The sequence below is a fragment of the Aethina tumida genome, chromosome 5, assembly GCF_024364675.1.
Source record: "Aethina tumida isolate Nest 87 chromosome 5, icAetTumi1.1, whole genome shotgun sequence".
In the NCBI taxonomy this organism is placed as follows: domain Eukaryota; kingdom Metazoa; phylum Arthropoda; class Insecta; order Coleoptera; family Nitidulidae; genus Aethina; species Aethina tumida.
Genome location: NC_065439.1, coordinates 13,586,526 through 13,604,220, shown reverse-complemented (window position 1 = coordinate 13,604,220; position 17,695 = coordinate 13,586,526). Strand labels below are relative to the sequence as shown.

General features: G+C 27.1%; 1 protein-coding gene across 1 annotated transcript in view; it reads left to right on the top strand.

The window, feature by feature from the left end:
* Window positions 1-5,611: 5,611 nt before the first annotated feature.
* The window catches only part of LOC109602801 (uncharacterized), a 166,585-nt gene continuing 154,501 nt past the window's right edge, over window positions 5,612-17,695 (top strand). The window contains exon 1 of the mRNA XM_049967938.1: window positions 5,612-5,673. Coding sequence (XP_049823895.1) covers window positions 5,664-5,673 — 10 coding nt within the window. The 5' untranslated portion in view covers window positions 5,612-5,663. The remainder of the gene's footprint in view (window positions 5,674-17,695) is intronic.

The following is a 17,695-nucleotide window of genomic DNA, read 5'->3' as shown; positions in this document are numbered from 1 at the left end:
TTATTATTATATTATGTATTATAAGTTTTTCATATCCTTAATTTTTTTACATTAAATTTTACATTTTTTTATTTTACTTTAAAATATTTAAAATTTTTTAAATTCAATAAATATTTTTGTTTTATAATATTTTAAATGATTTTTATTACACTTAAATTTTTTATTAGTTAGTCTTTTAAATATATCATAAACCTTTTGATATTCTTAATTTTTTACATTATATTTAAAACGTTTTTATTTTATTTTAGAATATTTAAATTTTTTAAAATACCTTAAATACTTTTATAATATTTTAAATAATTTTTATTCTACTTATTAGTCTTTTAAATATTTCATAATATGAAATTCTTAATTTTTTATATTACATTTAAAACTTTTTTTATTTAAGAATAAATAAAATTTTTCAAATCCATTGAATATTCTTGTTTAATAATATTTTAAAATTTGTATTGTATGCAAATTTATTTTAATATCAATAATAATATATTTAAAAGAATTTTAATTTAAAAAATTCAGTTTTGATATTATGACATTTTTATATAACATTTAAAAAAATTATTTTATATTTGAATATTTAAATATTTTTAAATTCATTAATTATTTTTGTTTTATAATATTTTAAATAATTTTTATTATACTTAAATTTATTTTTATTATTTAAAGTCCTTCTGATATTCCTAATTTTTTCACATTACATTTAAAACTTCTATTTTATAGTATTTAAAGTTTTTAAAATTCATTAAATACCTTTGTTTTATAATATTGTAAATAATTTGTATTATTCTCAAATTTATTTTTAAAAAAATAAACTAACGTCTTTTAAATATTTCATATAGCTTTTGATATTCTTTTTTATTTTATTTTAGAATATTTAAAGATTTTAAAATTCATTAAATATTTTCGTTTTATAATTTTCTAAATCATTTTTAGTGTACTTAAATTTATTTTTAAATAAATATACTAACGTCATTTAAGAATTTCATAAAGCTTTTAATAGCTTTAATTTTTTTACTTTACAGTTAAAATATTTTTGTTTTATAATATTTTAAATGAAAATTCATTTTTATTATTTAAAGTCTTTTGAATATTTCATAAAACTTCTATAATCTTAATTTTTTACATTAGATTTAAAACTTTTTTTATTTCAATTTAAAATATTTAATTATAAAACATATAAATTTTTCATTAAATTTATATGTTTTATAATATTTTAAATAATTTTATTGTACTCAAATTTATTTTGATTAGTTTTTTAAATATGTTATTTAATACTTTTTTATTTTACTTTTAAATATTTAAAATATTTTAAATTCAATAACTATTTTGGTTTCAAATAATTCTTATTGTACTCAAATTTATTTTTTATTAGTGAACATTATTTAAATATTTCATAAAACTTTTGATATTCTTTTTTTTAAATGTATTATTTAAAATTTTTTTAGATATTTAAATATATCATTACTTTTCATTTTATTAATTTTTTTACATTAACACTTTTTTATTTTACTTTTAAATATTTAAAATATTATAAATTCAATAAATATTTTTGTTTTAAATAATTCTTATTGTACTCAAATTTATTTTTAAATTTTTACCAAGAATATTTTTTTTATATCAAAATTTATTTTGATTAGTTTTTTAAATATATTATTTAATATTTTTTGAATTTTTTATATTAAATATAAAACTTTTTATTTTATTTTTGAATATTCAAAAAATTTTAATTTAATTTCTTACCTTTATTTAATATATATTTTAACATTTTAAATATATTTTAACATAATCAAATTTATGTGTATTAATTTCTTAATTCCGAATATAACCCTCTTAATTTATTTATTTTCAATTGTTATCCCTACTCTTATATACATATACTTGCAAATCACCCTTTTAACATAAAACCTACACTTATTTAAAAAATCCTTGCATATACCTTTAACTTTTAGTCTTTAGAAAATAGAAAGCTGTTGTCCTTTAAATGACCATCAAACTTGATAGTCTGTTTTTGGATTTTGTGGGACAAACACACGGAGGATGACGCGACAAATCTGGACTTTCCACCATAGAAACTTAATAATTCTTCAGAAATCCGCAGACTCCATTAATCATCAGCGAACGAAATAAAAATCAGATTTACTTTTTAATCATCCACATTGAAACATTGTTTCAGCATCGTTGGCTCGAGATAAATAGTTCATTAAACGAATTACACCGCAATTACCTCTTCCCAACAACAAGACCGTCTAATCCCACAGTCATACAATCATCTCCAGACTTTTTACCAAGCAGATGGTACACAATCATGAAGTTCGGACATATTTTTCACGAGTTGCCCGTGATTTACCATCGTCTTTTATATGGCGAATCGTGATGCCCACACAGAAACACACACATCCCGTGTATAAATATTTAAACTTCGTGGCATACAGATGTATTAATATGCAAAAGGCATCGTATCAGAGCAGTGCCCTACGACGATTAATGGCATCCGTTCTGGACCAGTAGCATCGCATCTGTATTCGATTATCGAAAGATTTTAATACGTCGTGAGAAATTACCGCAGATATGAACCGGAGTTGACGAGCTGTCAGTTGTTCCAGCAGGAAAAACGCCCCGATATTGGAAAATGATACACACATCAGTCAATCGAAACCTGTTCACATCCTGCGGTCGCTAAATATGTAGATCATATCCTGACAATGTCTAATGATACACTTCGCGAAGTAATTGTTCTTCGTCTTATTATTACGGGTAATTAAATGGAGGTCATTCGGTTCGTCGTGATAGAGACATTCTCGAATTGAAAAACGACACTTTTTGCAGGATTCCATCTGGCTATTTTTTCGCAATGGTCCGCGGTTCTTCTCGGACCGTGACTGTTTCTCTGCCTGGTGCATTTCAGTTTGTCTCTTTTGAAAATAAACGAGCGTTTAATATGATTTAAGGCAACATTATGTGGATTTTTGTACGGATGGTGGAGATGCTGACGCGTTGCATCGCTGAAGTTAATTAATTTTTTACGTTAGATAAAACTAGACACTAATTGCCTGCAAACTGGTACTGGTTTGTTTACGCTCAGCTAAAAGGATTTTTTGTAATTGTATATTGTTCAGGATTTCAGGAATATTATGTCATATGATACTTTGTAATTAACACGAGAATCTTACAGAAGTAAGTAGTAATAAATTTTTTGTAAATACCGCGAATTTGGTATGACAAATTTGCCATTAGCTAATTCCATTTTGTATGATAAGCCTGTTATTAAATTAAAAGTAATGCTTGCTAATTAAAAAATTAAATGCTTGCTACTTTACTTTGAAGTTCTACTATAATTATTCCACTTTTGAACTACTGAAAATGGAGTTTACCAACACATTATATAAAATCTATGAAATTATCTGTAAAATTATCTATAAAATCATCTATATAATCATCTTTAAAATCATCTATAAAATCATATACAGAATCATTTATAAAATTATATATAAAATAATCAAAAAAATGATCTATAAAGTTATCTATAAAATTGTTTATAAAATTGTCTATAAAATTATCTATAAAATCATCTACATTATAATTTATAAAATCATCTATAAAGTCATCTACAAAATCATCTATAAAATCATTTATATAGTCATCTAAAAAATCATCTATAAAGTCAGCTATAAAATCATCTGTAAAATCATCTATAAAGTCATCTATAAAGTGATCTATAAAATCATTTATAAAATTTTATATAAAATCATTTTTAAAATCATCTTTAAAATTATCTACAAAATCATGCATAAAATCATCTGTAAGTTCATCTATAAATCATCTACAAAGTAATCTATAAAATTATCTATAAAATCATCTATAAAGTTATTTATAAAATTGTCTATAAAATTATCTATAATATCATCTATAAAGTCATCTATAAAATTATTCATAAAATGATCCATAAAATCTTGTATCGTCTATATAATTATCTATAAAATTATTTATAAAATCATCAATAAATCTATAAAATTATCTATAAAGTTATCTATAAAGTAATCTAAAAATTCATTTATAAAATAGTGTATAAAGTCATCTATAAAGTCATCTATAAAATCATCCATAAAATAAACTATAAAATCATTTATATAGTTAGTCATCTATAAAGTCAGCTATAAAATAATCTGCAAAATCATCTATTAAGTGATCTATATTTATAAAATTATCTACAAAATCATGTATAAAATCATCTGCAAATTCTTCTATAAAATCATCTACAAAGTGATCTTTAAAATATTCTATAAAATTATCTACAAAATCACCTATAAAATCATCTGTAAAATCATCAATAAAATTATCTATAAATTAATGTATAAAGTAATCTTAAAAAATCATTTATAAAATAATATATAATATCATCTATAAAGTGATCTATATAATCATTTATAAAATTATTTATAAAATCACCTATAAAATTATATATAAAGTCATCTATAAAATTATCTATATTATCATTTATGAAATCATCTATAAAGTAATCTAAAAAATCATCTACAAAGTTTTTTAAAAAAACATCTATAAAAGTTTTCTATAAAATTATCTCTAAAATCATTTATAAAATAATATATATAAAATCATCTTTAAAGTCATCTATATTATCATTTATGAAATCACCTATAAAGCCTTCTATAAAATCATTTATGAAATCATTTATAAAATAATATTATAAAATCGTTTATAAAATTATCTATAAAATTATTTATAAAATCATCTATAAAATCATCTACAAAATCATCTATAAAGTCATCTATAAAATCATCTATAAAATTATATACAAAATTATTTATAAAATCATCTATAAAATCATTTATAAAATTATCAATAAAATTATCTATAAAGTCATCTATAAAATAATCTGTAAAATCATCTATAAAGTGATTTATAAAACCATTTATAAAATTATTTATAAAATCATCTTAAAAATCACCTTTACAGTCATCTATAAAGTCATCTATATTATCATTTATAAAGTCTTCTATAAAATTATTTATAATATAACCTATAAAGTAATCTAAAAAATTATTTATAAAATAGTATATATAAAATCATCTATAAGTCATCTATAAAATCACCTATATACATAGCTATAAAATATATGTAATATAAAAAAATGAAATGAAACAGACAATTTTTTTCTGGAAATTCTATAAATTTATAGAATATTCTGTCTTCAAAGAAGTGTTATTTTCGCCATAATTAAATATATATATAAATATAATATATATATATATATATATATATATATATATATATATATATATATATATATATATATATAAATATAATATATATAGTATTTTCAAGTGGTCAGTCATTAAAATTAAAAGCTCGACTTAAAAATTTAATCAAACACGAAACAGAAACGAAATGCGTGAGTAGATGGTACCGTGTGGGCACTATATTGACTCGTCCCGGTACCACTGACTTTACACTCCGAAGTGACTGACTTGGCGTTCTCACATACGCGGCGCGAACCAATAGGAGCCGACTTCTCATGGTCGCCTCAGAACCCAAGACGTTCGAGCTCTTCGCCGAGTCAGTCTGACTTAAGACTTAAAAGTGAGTAGCAGTGCCCTAACATTACAGTGGAGTGTATAGGGCCCACAACAGCCCTGGCATAGCAAGCCATGGCGAACGGTAAGTCGACAAATTAAAGCAACTAACCGACATCCAAAACAAAAACCCGCCCCATCTCCGTCCCAATTTTACCCACTAAAGTGCAGTGTTTGACTCTAACATGGATTTAAGTGACGAGGATCCGCAGGAGACGCAGTGTGTGGTTAGTGAAATGTGTGCAAGAACACGGATTCTGTAACTTTCAGACTGGTGCAGTCCACCCGGGTTGTGACATTTGACTTTCCGTAGGCGAAAACCACCTTGATCCTTTTACCACTTAATCCTACACACACACTTTTTTTTTTCACATGTAATTCACTCTCACAAAATTATTACGTTACTAATCGATTAGGTTAAGGAGTTTTGTTAAACTAGTCCGGCTCGACATGGCGATTTCAATGCGGGCTTAAGCGAGAAACCTTCGAGAGACAAACTTCACATTCCTTCAAGAGATTTCTAAATCACATTCTAGACAATAGTCGGTTTTATGAGATTTTATCTCGCTCGTGTTTTTACCTGATGCAAATTTCTGTGTTTTATTAATTTATTCCAGTTTAATATGGGGCTATAAAATAGGCAAACATTTCAAGACGGATGCATTTATCATGATTATTTTTGTTGGAATTAATAAATCAGCATTTCAAAATGATTTTTAAAGACTAAATATTTATGATAATTATGTAAATTTGATGTAAAATGAGGATAGTTGAAAAAATCAACAAAAGCATTAGATTTAATAAATAAAATTCCTACCAAGGACTTTAATCCATCTATAAGGCGATTATAAGGCTTTTCAATAATCTTCCTTAAAAACTATTCAACGCATTTTTTGAGTTATTTGACAACAAATTTTAAAAATCTGTATTTTATTGACTGATTTTACTTAATTGATTTGGAAACTCATAATTTTTAAAGTACTAAATGTCATTCTTGAAGCCTTTATTATTCTCAAATGACTTTTTAAACATTTATTTGTAGTTTAAAATTAAATTGATATATTTAAGACCTGTTAATTTGACAAAAAATCAATTTCAGTAAGAAGAAAAAAGTAAAATTTTATATCTTTACGACACGAAATTTTCCTTTCCATTAATCGAATTTTTGCGATATAAAAAGATTCACTTTTTAAGTCTTTGCGTGTCTAACATTTAACAGCAACATCTTTCGTATAAGGCATAATGAGCAATTGTTAATATATGTCTTAATTGCAAATCAAAAATGTTACAAGGAAATAACGGTTATGCCATTTTAATGCGTTTTTTGAATTATTTAATACCAAATTTTGAGAATATGTATTTGACTGACTGATATTTTTTAATTGATTTTAGAAGTTCATAATTTTTAAAGCACTAAATGTCATTTTTGAAGTTTTTACTATTCTCAAATGACTTTGTGATCATTTATTTTTAGTTTAATATTAAATTTATGTAATTAAAATTTATTAATTTGATAAAATATCAATTTCAGTAAGAATAAAAAAGTAAAATTTTATATCTGTTGAAAAAGCTTTACGTCACAAGTTTCCTTTTCATTAATCGAATTGTTGCGATACAAAAAGATTCACTTTTTAAGTCTTTGCCTGTCTAACATTTAACAGCAACATCTTTCGTATAAGGCACAATGAACAATTGTTAATAAACGTCTTGATTGCACGTCAAAAATGTTACTAGGAAATAACGGGCCATTTTTTTTCTTAAATTATGACTAAAAATAACGTTAAAAATTCTGAAAGCACATATGTCGTTAATTGATACGTAAATCATAATTATAAATATAACAGTACATCACCGAAAATCTATCCAAACTCGTTTTCGATATTAATTTCGTTCCTGTGACGGTTTTATGTGAATATTAATCCGACCTGATGTATGGGAATTTCGTGAAACCGAGATAATGGATGTCGGTAACGGAATTTTGGTACTATTAGCATATCCGAAAATATGATAATTAAGATGGCATCTGGAGAAATCATAAGTTAACATAAAAGTGGCTCATCCCGTTCAATTAATAAAATAAAAAATCATCTCCGCCTTTCAACGATTCAACGGCAAAATAATAAAATAAAAAACGAAAGTGCATTTTAAACTGGACTCTAATAACACATTTTATGCAAGGTCTATTATAAAACGGCGGCAATTACACAAAACAATTACATCGAACAACAATTGTATGTGTCTGAGCGTATTTAATTTCAGTGCTCCGGATGCAATTGCTGCACATATGATTGTAATTTGGCTAAATTTCGTTAAGTACTGAAAACTGGTTGTAAACTCGAATTACTCGTTTCACATGAAAATATATGTGTGTGTGGTACAATATTAATTCTTTGTTTTATTTTTTGTATTTGGTGGTACAACAAGAACACGAAGCCGAGGTTGTCTCGGTTAATTAGTTAATGGCGGGGCGAATTTTTACGCGACGTTAATTGACGGTCGAAAAGTTTCAGCTGAAAATATCCGAGAGGAGGATGTTCTCGTAATTAAAATGGTATTAAGAGCATTGGGTTGCGGTGTTTTCGAAGGCACGGAAAGTCCATTTGGGGACCACTTAACACTCGGTTTCGCTTTTTTTTTCCCTTGTTTTACCGGTGTTCGAGAATTCAAACACTTTTAAATAATTAGCATTCAGCCTTCAGTTATTTGTGTTGATGTGTTGAAATTATAATTGAACGTGTTACAATTAAATAATATTGATATGTGGATTGGATTTCAATCTGTGACATGTTCAAACTATAAATGAAAACGTTCAAACTACGAATGAAATTGTTAATTCAATTATGGTAGCATAAATAATATCTAAGACAGATGCTCAAGTTACAGATACAAAAGTTAAATTATCAATGATAGTTTCACAGGAAATGAGCAAATTATAAACTAATGATGTTCAAACTATAAATAAAAATGATGAAACTATGAAATTTTTATTTTATTTGATTGATAAAAAATGCTAAATGTCAAATTAAATGAACTATAAAAAATGGTAATGTACAAATTGTGATGTATTCGACTATGAACGAGTTCTTAGTTATTTTTTTTAATTTATTTTTAGATATTACATCTTTGACAAATTGTGTTCAAAGAATAAATTACAGATTAAACAATCAATGACAAATTCAAACTACATTGTTGATAACGTTAAAACTATACAATGTCGACAAATATTTACTAATTTTTAATACACTCTTTAAAATTAAATTAATTAAGAATTAATTATAAATAATAAAATTTAAGTTATTTTCGATTTCAAATTAAATTAATTATGGTTAAATTAAGAATGAAAATTGTAAATTTTGTTCAAATCGTTGAACTATAAACTGAAGTATATAAACAAGCTCTTTTAATTTTAATCCATCAAACTATAAAATATTGTTATTTATAATATGTAACTGCCCATAATATTTAATAATGTTTAATACACTTTTCACGGTTAAATGGTTAGACAATAAATAATGAGAGAAATAATTAAATTTTGATTTCAAACTAAATTAACGATACTTAAGCAATTAATGAATACTATAAACTAAACGAGCAATTATATTTATAAAATCAAATAGTTAAACTATAAATGTTAAAGTTATTAATTTTATCAATCAAACTATAAAATATTCAAACAATGAATAATATTTGCTTATTTTTAAAACACTCTTGAAATTAATGATGTTGCTTAAACTATGAATGTAGATTGTAAACTAAACATGCAATTATGTTTAAAGTATCAAATGGTTAAACTATAAATATTCAAGTTATTAATTTTATCCATCAAACTAAAATATATTCAAACTATGAATAATATTTGCTTATTTTTAATAAACTCTTTAAATTAATGGTGTTGCTTAAACTATGAATGTAGACTATAAACAAAAAAAGCAATTATTTTTAAGTATCAAAAAGTTAAACTATAAATATTAAAGTAATTAATTTTTATCCATCAAGCTATAAAATATTCAATCTACGAATAATATTTGCTTATTTTTAATACACTCTTTAAATTAATGATTTTGCTTAAACTATGAATGTAGATTATAAACTAAACAAGCAATTTAAGGTATCAAATAATTAAAATATAAATATTCAAGTTATTAATTATATCTATCAAACTATAAAATATTCAAACTACGAATAATATTCGCTTATTTTTAATACACTTTTTAAATTAATCTTCCTTAAACTAAGAATGGAGACCATAAACTAAACAACCAATCATGGTTAAATGATGAAATAGTTAAACTATAAATATTCAAGTTATTAATTTTATTGATCAAACTATAAAATTATCAAACTACGAATAATATTTGCTTATTTTTAATACACTTTTCATAATTAAATGTATAAAAATGATTCAGAATTCAATGTACAAATAATAAAATTTAAACTATTTCCGATTTCAAACTAAATTAATGATATTTAAACTATGAATCAAGCTACTAAATAAGTAATTACGTTCAAATTATTAAATCGTTAAACTATAAATGTTACAGTTTAATTATTTTTTATCCCTTAAATTATAAAATATTCGAACTACGAATATTTCTTAATTTTAAATATCTTTTGCCTGATTAGATGAATGAAAATTGATTTGACAATAGAATTTAGATTTGAATGAGTTTCGTTTATTTATCTATATTTATTTCTAGATTTTATATTATATGACAAATTTATGTGATAAATAACAATGACGATTTCAATTTATGAATAATATTTATAGTTTTTAATTCATTCTACACGACCAGAGAAGTAAAAATTGGTACATACTTCGAACTAGAAATGATAAAATTTAAATTAATGTCAATCTAGATTAATGTTGTTGTTTAAATTATAAATAAAGATAAAAACTAAACAAGAATTTATGTTAAAACAATCAAAATGTTAAACTATAAATATTCAACCTAATAATGGATCATATTATGAATAAATTTTCTTTTTTTCCACCGCATTCTTCTAAATTAAAATAGTTTACAGACGATGGCACATTTTTTCTTCGTAAGACCACACCGCAGTCACACGTTATAACCGTTTATTTATAGACAATTTTGCGGCAAACAATTCATTTAAATAAATAAAATCGTTTCATGGACAAGCTAAAGTTCTCGACGCAACGGTGACGTAAAAACTTTCACTTGAGGGGGCGACCAAAACATATGGTGCCAGATTCGTTACAATTGCAGGATCCGGACCACTTAGACAACTGTAACAATCGTCCGATTGAATTTGCCAAGCGAAACTTCAGAATTGCCCAAACTGCGAGTCGGTTTGCGATCTCGTTCCTCGTTTTAAACGTCTCGTTGATTTCTACCGGCACGTTTTTGTGCAATTAGCGGCTCTTTCCAAATATGATGAGTGTGGTTTCTAATTTGTGGGTGAGTTTTAAGTCATGCAACCGGGTTTTTTTTTTCTGTCGTCTTGTTTGTTCGCGTGCTTTCCACGTTGCAAAATCACCGAGGAAAGAAGTGTTCGATTATTCATTTAAATTGAAAGCTTTTTTGTGTGTCCGTCAATTCGATTATAACATTTTACACCATGCGGAGTTTAGGCTTTTAGGTAACAGTAAATCTGTACACCATGAAATTGTAACAATGCGAAGAGTTTAAGATTTAAATGCGAGTATGAACTGCAAAAATGGTTATAACGGTTAGTCGGTGTGATAAATATCTTGAAATCTCTATTGTTAACATGAAAAACTACACTTTTAGCATTGTTCGGTTAGTGTAATAAATTTTTCTCTATCTGATGTAACACATTATATAAAATTTTAATTGCCTGCCAGAATTTCGTTGAGGCGAGGCCTGTTCGATTACCCTAAATGGTAAATTAACGTCCGGAAATTGTTTCCAGGTGAAAATATTATGTGCATTTGTAGGCAATTGATATAATTCAATTCGGTCGACATATTTAAGTCAAATCGTCGACGGATACTTTCTAATACAATCTACAATTACATGCAACACCAAGAAGTTGAGAATTGCGGATAAAATGTCCATGTAACTGATTAAATTTATGACTTGTCTATTGATGACATTTTTAGTTTATCAATTAACCTTAAAGAAATAAGTTGTAGTGCAATGAGAATGTATGTTTCTTAATTTTATTAATATTCTTAGCTTAGTTGTAATCGTAAAATATTAAAGTTTAAGTTAAAACAACCAACTGCTACTTTCTAAATCAATTTACGTTTACATCCAACATTGAGATATTAAAATGTCAATTATACAGCCGGCGAAAAATATTAATAAAACTAGGATGTGCATAAATCAAAGGCTGACCTTTTTCAGTACGAGTCGTGTTCAATAAGAGTCGTTATTCGGTCAGCTAAAACGAATTCTTTCCCGTTGTTATAAGATTTTTTCTCACACACAGACCCAAGATCCTAATTGCATAGGAATTCTCATGTATTTTCATTAGATGAAACGTGGGTCTGCTAACATTAAAAAAACAAGGCCGATTTTAAATGTTAGCCACATTGGTAACGGGTATGCGTCACTGACAATGCGGAATATTTTATGTTCTCCTCTTCGAACAAAAACTGGAAACGGCCGGACTAAAATTTCAATAGTTGGGCCTTAAAATATAATAGAAAAAACCCGTGCCTTAAATCGGAACGGATGGACAGTGCTAGTTGAACACGAGAAGAGAAATCTGGTGTTTGTCTCGGACACTCTGTTCGTATAAAGGAATCAACAAAACAGCTTTCACTGCGATATGCATTAGAAATATGTTCCGAATCCTTGTTGCTAAAAGCAAAACTAAGTCGGTTAGATAATTATATGGGTTTTTACACGCACAAGTTCGATATTCGCCACAAAACCAACAACGAATATCGACGGCGTGTTTGGGGCACGGTGAAGAGCAAATATGGCACGAATAATGGTAGACTTTGGCAAACAATGGCGTGGGAGATTTTATCTTGGGAAAAAGTTTAATTGTTTCTCGGGATATACAGGATGTTATTTCTCCTCTCGGATAATATATGAAATTATGTTTTTTACATTTCGTCCGTTTACCTATAGTTTGATGGAATTGAAATAAGATTTTTGATGGATGCTGCAGTCGTTAACCGTTGTTCCCAGCCAATATTTCGTGATTCCGTAAATTCGCGAAGATTAAAATCGAAAATCCAACATGCAATTTATTCAATTACACATTTTTACTTGCCATTAGATATAATGGGCGATAAACCATGTAACCATATGTATAAAACTCGGTATTATGTGCGGTTCCGCTTCTATAATTTGATGTAATGGCTGCAAATAATTCGTCCTGTTTGATATTTTCACAAGGCTGGAAAAGTAACATAAATTTCTTTAAAAAACTCAGAGCTTTTGGAACTGGAGAAAAATCAACCTCAGTTTTGACCTTGTCATTGAGTAAGTTTTTTCAAGTATTTGCTCATCAAAATCTTCCTTCTTTTATCTTCTGTCTGGGTCTTAAATAAAACATGATGGATTTAAATCGATTTTTATTTGTGACTGTGTAATTAATAATGTTAATTGTTGCTCCCAGGTTTTCTTTTGTGTTAAAATGTAGGATGTTATCTTCACAAGCACCAAATATAAGATTTTTAGTCATAGACGTGTTTCGTTTGACTCAGAATGTGGGAGTTTTATCATTTTATGTCAAGATTAATTCTAATTTGCAAATTTAATTTATAAGCTTCAATCATAATAATTTATAGTACGAGTTAATTGTACGTTTCGCTGGTTTAATCAAAAGTTATGCTAATTCACTGTAGCTTTGATATTGTTTTTAAACTACGACAAATGTTTTGATTTTAGATTGTCGATTACTTTTTGCTTCCTACTTGTGTCATCTTTCCAAAATTGAGTTATATTTCTTTTCATTACTTTTAAAATCACCTCTGCATGACTTTCTTTATTCAAATATGTCACCAAGGTTGTGAAACTAATTTATTTATTTGGGTAAATCAAATTAAAATAAATTAAATCTAATCATAAAATCATTTAGAATAAATATATACAAAAAAATCTATAAAATCTGAAAACCTACTTTAAAAAAAAGGAAAATTAAGAACTATAAAAATTCCAGAAGTATCAGAAAATATAATTTACATTTTTAAAATATAAATTAATTTAAAAACAACATGACTTATAATCGCCACTGAAGAAAACATCAACCTTTTCAGAATTATATCGTTTATTACTTTAAATTTATAAATACAAAAATAAGTAATAGTCACGTGGAGGAAGATCTTGATGACGTAGAACTTTGACATTTTGAACCTTTTCTATGGTCTTATAGACTTTAAGTTAAGTTCTTCATGACTTTGCTTAATCTGTAACCAGTACATAGTTGTACTGTTTATATGGCAGATTGGTGTGTGGTCAATATGTAATATTCCACATGGGTAAAGACTTTATTACTTTACTGTTCCACCAGACTTACCAGCTTCAATCAATTAAATAGACCAGTGAGAATTGTATGTAGTAACAAACTCATTTTTCTTCGTATGTAACAATACGATTAATAAAAGGCTCATTAGCTTTGTGTGCAAGGAGAAAATTGATAATTATGAGTTGCATAAAGACTTTTTAAATACCTTTAAAATATGCTACAAAAATTTATTCAAATAAATCGTGAACCAAAAACGTAAATTACTTTTTCCAGTACCTAATTATACTTTTAGAAAATGCTTGAGAGCAACAATTAACAATTAGACGCCTCCATATTTGACACAAACTAAACATGTGGCCGGTAAAATCTGCATATTGTGCAACAGATTTTCAAATTGTGTAACCTAATTAATAATCTTCCTGCTCGACAATTTCCATAATCTTTATGGTAGCGAACAAGTGACGTGGATCAAATTTCCTATTTTTGTTTTGATAAGCATTTACTTTGACATAAAGACACCTTTTACACCACCGGTGCCGGGCAGATAAACCAGGTAATTTTACACCTTTTCGATGTTCGGGACGTTACCTTTTAATTGATTTTACATTTTTATCTGATAAATTTCACAGTCGGTTGTGTACCGCCTGTACTAATTAAGGATTAGCTTGTGTTGGGCAACTTTTTTTCTTTTAACCAGATATCGATCTCGGAGTAACTTACATTGTTTATTGTAAATATTCATATCGGACCGATCAATCAATGGACACGTTGTCCGGATGAAGAGTTTCGAGATAGTGACACTTTCTTTAAAACAATGCTGCTGCTCATTTATTATGTATGAGTTTGTGTGTTTAATAGGCTGTTTTAGAATTTGTTAATTTTTAATGTTTTCGCTACTTTGCAACAATACTGAAGAAAATTGATCGCAAACATCTGTTTTCATTGGGAACTTTCCATATAATTATACTTTCATAAAAACAATGTTAATGTTACTGTTTGATTATCCATTTCTTTCTTTAAATAATTCACCAATTAAAAAAATAGAATTACTAAATTAATATAAAAAAAATAAATTAAAAAATAAATTAATTTTAAAAAGACAAAAAATTTTGGAAACATTTTTTTTCTTCTTTGTGAGCGTTCCATTATTGAAAAACTAAATGCATCTATTAAAAAAAAATAAATAAAAATCTAAATTTATAAAATTAATATAAGTTAAAATTAAAAAAATGTAAAATAAATAATAATAAAATTAATATATTAAATAAAAAAAATAATAGTAAAATTCAAACATTGATAAATACATACAATTTTCTACTAAAATTAAAATTATTAAAATATTAAATAATTAGTATAAAATAAAATTTTAAAATCAAAAAACAAAAATGGAATCTCGGGAAACATTTTTGGTGATTTAAATAAAAATCTTAATTTATAAAATTAAATTAACATTTAAATTAAAAAAATAAGTAATTAGTAAATAAAATTGCCAATTAAAATTAAACTAAAATATATAGATAAATATTAAAACTTTGGACAACATCAAATACTTTTCGTAAAATTTATCTCTCTCTTCATTGTCAGACCAAGAAAGAAGAGGAACCCCTTGAGAAAGACAAATATAATGGAATTTTATTTATTTTTATTATTCTAAATGTAAATCCTTTTATGAGAGGTTTACTATCGGATTTGCTTTAAATGGAACGTAAGGCATAATAAACAGATGATTCTATTTTTCCATTCTTATTTTCAACAATTTCAACAGAGCGTGTTTCATTCAATTTTATGAAGAATTTATCTGTAATAATTTAAATTAACACTTAATTACTTCTTCAACAAATTATAATATCCAAATCATTGCATAACCCAACAATGAACGTATAATTAAAAAATTAACCATGAAAGATTCAGTTCACAAAAAAGATATTTGCGTTACACATAAAAATTCTCATTAATCTTAAAAAACAATGTCGAAATTACACGTTCTGCATTCGCCTGAGTTTGGATCTGCAGTTTTTTGAGCGATGTGAACGGGACTTCGAAATGTCAGAGGCAACTTTCATTTTTACATTAAATTAAATGTTAATCAGACACATTAAGGTCGAATTCGATTTAATGCGAAAAAACAAGCCGAATGAACTGAATAATTTTTCGGTTTGTGTGACTTTAGACGAGGAAGATGTCAGAAAGAAAGCTCGTTAATGATGCAGGGGGTCAATCAATAAATAACGCAATTTAGAAAATCGCATTAGCACCGCACATTTGCATAAAACACATCTTCATTAGGAAGTCGCATTTGAATAAAATTTAGAAACGATCGCCGAGTGTGCCGTGCATCGGATGCTGACACCCCGAAATTAAATGCCACCCCGTGGGGGGGAGGTCCGAAAGGTAATTGCGGTCACCTGTTCGAGTTTAGTGGCCGAAATACCCACAGCGGGTCCGAAAAGGCCGCGACGAAAGCAAATATATATATAAAAGCGGACGAGCAGGTTTCGTGTCTGACCCACTATTCGAGTCTCCTTTATTCGTCGCCGCCGCCCGATACGTTTATGAATCGTTTCGCGACGTCTCTTTATAAGGTCGGATGAAGACCGGTCGTTTACCACTGTTTCGAATCGTTTCGACGGGTGCAACGATAAAAGAGATGTAGCCATTCGTTTTTTAGCTGTGATAAAACTGTCCGCGTGTCTTTACGACCCGAAATTTCCTAATTAAGGGAGGTAATTTCTTGCTAAAACTGTTGTATATACGTGTTTTATGTGTCTGACAAAGTTTAGGGTCTATAAAACGTTTTGCAGAAGTGCTTCGAACATATGATGTCCAATTTGAACGTCCATAACTTCATCTGTTTTAACTCGTTTGACCTGAAATTTACATGAGATGGTCCTTGTGCGTTGTGACACAAGTACTGTATAAATTTACTTTACCCTATTGTTTTTTAAGAAGCTTAAAGATCCGGTTATGTCGGACAAGTTACCTTGAAAACCGTGTATTAATTAATCACAGAAAAAACAATTGTCAATTTTGTCGCCAAAGTGCTTTAACCTATCCCATTCACGTGGGCAACAATTAAGTCATTAGCGACCGCCTTTACACAAACACAAACGCGTGAATCGACACCGATATTTTTTCAATTTAATGACCTTAATAACCGACTCCCGTGATATAAATCATAAAGCGCAATTATCCGATGTTCTGGCTAATCCAGATCCATATTATTAATTTTCGATCGACGAAAATCATCAATCATAATTGAGCAATACTATTTTGAATGCCCCAACGTGGAGGTTAATGATCCAAGAAAAATTATACATGTGAACATTCTTTAGTGCTTTATTATAGTCTGGGGGGCATAAAAAATTGTCGGTAAGTGCGTTCTACCTGCTGCGAGATAAGGGTTTTAAACGTTTTGAGGGCTCACGTGTGTGTTGACTGTTACTTGGAAGTCTTAAAGACGCCTTTATAATCTAATTTAATAGATAAAAACCCCCGAGTCACCGTCAACTACTTTGTGGAGCGTCGCTTAATTAAATTTTCTCGGGATCCGATCGGCGACTGTTTTCCGATACAGACAAAAATAAACCGAAGACTCCGGGTGAGTCAGATTTCGCAATAATTTCGAGGTCAGCTAGTCCATTGAAATCGCAGGAGACATTTCGATATACTGCTGCCCACTGTTCGACTGTCACACCTAC